Raw genomic sequence first — 2,626 nt, forward strand, 5'->3', positions numbered from 1 at the left:
GCCCGGAACGCCCTCGCGCGTAGGTCAGCAATATTTCACCGCTAGACGGTAAATTTGTTGCCACCGCCTCTGTACAATGTTGTCAGCCTTCTAGAATTAAGTATAAAGCGTTGCCAACCTTTCTTAATTTAGCGTAAATTGCTGCCGTCCTTCGTGAATTTAACGTAAAACGTTGTCGGCCAGCCCAATTCTAGCGTAAAGCTGTCAGGACCCCCATGCAGACCCTCACTCTACAGTGAAAACCCTTAATTACCTCCACAAACTCGAAAGCTGGTCCTTTTCCCAGGACTTCATTCTCCCTCTCCACCATATGCTGTATGTACGCCTCCAGTCCATTCTCCTTATAAAACTTGTTCTCTGTCTCCAGGTCAAACAACGCTCGAGCTGACAGAGCAACTGTGATCGTGTTCCTTCTGTCCTTAGGCTTAAGAACAAGAAATGAAATAAGAAAAGAAATAAGTCAGCTCTTTTAAGTCTTAGGTCAGATAATGCAGTTTTATGGAGTCATTACATTTTTGATAGATTGTCAACGTTATATGTGTAGATGAAATTCAATTCATACCAATTGTGGTCCTTTTAGTCCCCTTCATAAATTTTTGGGGAAAAAATGGAATGCTAGTAACGTTAACTATAAGTTATATCTGTATTCGATATCGTTAACTACAGTCTGGCTTCCGGGTCGACATCTTGAAAAGGTAATAGTCACCTGTTATGTCAATCCTTCCACAAATGTGATAAAACTAACTAAATAAATAACACTCAGATGGAATAATTCGTTATCCATTTTAATTGCAAGCACCCCATTTTGCCCATATCAGACATAATGATTTAGTAATTGTAGCTGCTTTGGGGTCTAAGAATGATTGATATTATCATACCTACCGGTTGTACTATAATAATTTGTGCTTGATGAATCTGCCATTGCCTTCTATAAGTTCACTCGAGTTAGTTTCCAAGGTTCTCTGTGGAGACCAGAATGTCTATTACAATTCGACAGCAGTACAAAATACAATCAATATTCATTGGATATTACCACGATACCATATCAATTTCGGGACGGCACGTTTTACTAGTAACTCAATTGCGCAAACAACATACCATAGTGTTGTTGTAAATACCAACCGTCACTTTTCTGTGCTGTCGTTACACGAAATGTCAGCTGTCCTGAACCGTTTGGCAACGACTGAGACTACCTTTAAGTAGTACGCTGATAGTTAACAAGTGTTGATGGTCACCATTTATCTCCAGGAGGAGATATTTGCTGTAATTTGGCTGCCTGAGGCGTACCCACGCTTCCACCTACCTTACTTCCGCAATCACCAATTCACCTTTGACCCGAAGACGGACCTGACGTGTCAGCCGCCCCGCCTGGCGATAGTTGTATGAAGTGCAACCAATTTAACATATCACTGAATCTAATCATAAAACTTACAGACGATTCCTTCGTTTGTCCAAGGGTATTATGATCACATTGGTTTATCTAGGGGTAAGTTTAAATATATATCTCCGGTAGAATAGTAATGATATCGACTGAAACGTCTCATCCATTAATCGTGCTAAACCTCAAAACCTGAGTACGACAAAGCACAATACGCACGGTACAGCAGAATGATTGTTCACCATTTAAATGAGAACGAGCCATGTATATCATTGTTGCAAATACCTATTGGGTATATAGAGTAGAATATGGGTTACTGTAATCATAGGTTAATGTATTATTGCATATAAATGGTGGTTTATGCCTGTCGCCAAACATCTACATATACATAGGTAATAAATACTTCAGCATCATATATCTCCACTTTCAAAACCATCTACACAGCAGAATACCACATGGTCTAATATGCAATCTGTCATGTCTTTTTCTGTTCACATTGGTATGCAAATTCCCATTACATATTTGATTTCATTTATGATTTCGGAGTTATTTTAGGATTAATGTTGTACAATTGACTTGCCTTATTTTGTCTTAGTTGAATTGCGTTATTATTTGCCAATTCTTGCTGTGTCACCATTTATTTGATTTTATATTGTTATCGTTTATTGTTATGTATGTACGGGGTTTCCCCCCAGGAATCTTTGAAAAACGCCAGCCAGGCGACATGTACCCCTGGATAAATAAAAATAAACAAACAAACAAACGCATTAATGGTAGAAACCAGACAAACATGAAAGGGGCATATGAATATTTAATGATGTGGTCCGCCTCATCCATTGAGCCGGCCGGTTCACCAACCATCAAGGCTAATGGTGAACAGTTGACAATGACTCTCCATTCTATTTCTCCATTCAACTGAACAATGTGTTTCAACGCCCATTGTCATTGTACAATCCAGCAAATATGTTTCCAAGGTATTGTCCGAGTTAATTGCGAGCGTCGTCTTTGCAACAATTACTGTAGAAACGTGTACACGAAGAAGCCGAGCCGTATGTGTGAGTCAACCCATAGACGCACTGTTTGTACGTTTTCTCTCCGACTGTACGCATTTGTTTCCACTGCTAAGATGAGGAGGTTTCTGCTCCTGGAGGAGACATTCCAGACATTGTGATCCACCCTGCCTCCCAGAACACCATCACGGACTTTAAAGGTATGTATTGTATGATTGGGGCGCCCAAACCACAAATG

The 2,626-nt window shown here is 39.9% G+C and overlaps 1 protein-coding gene across 1 annotated transcript in view; it reads right to left on the minus strand.

Annotated features, from left to right (window-relative positions):
* Positions 1–1,321, minus strand: part of LOC118427746 (cytosolic 5'-nucleotidase 1A-like) — a 3,747-nt gene extending 2,426 nt beyond the window's left edge. Inside the window, exons 1-2 of the mRNA XM_035837668.1 lie at positions 1,304–1,321; positions 254–424 (exon numbers count right to left, since the gene is read on the minus strand). Of these exons, the coding sequence (XP_035693561.1) occupies positions 254–310 (57 nt within the window). The 5' untranslated portion in view covers positions 311–424; positions 1,304–1,321. The remainder of the gene's footprint in view (positions 1–253; positions 425–1,303) is intronic.
* Positions 1,322–2,626: the final 1,305 nt, after the last annotated feature.

The sequence above is a fragment of the Branchiostoma floridae genome, chromosome 12 (genome assembly GCF_000003815.2).
Source record: "Branchiostoma floridae strain S238N-H82 chromosome 12, Bfl_VNyyK, whole genome shotgun sequence".
Classification (NCBI taxonomy): domain Eukaryota; kingdom Metazoa; phylum Chordata; class Leptocardii; order Amphioxiformes; family Branchiostomatidae; genus Branchiostoma; species Branchiostoma floridae.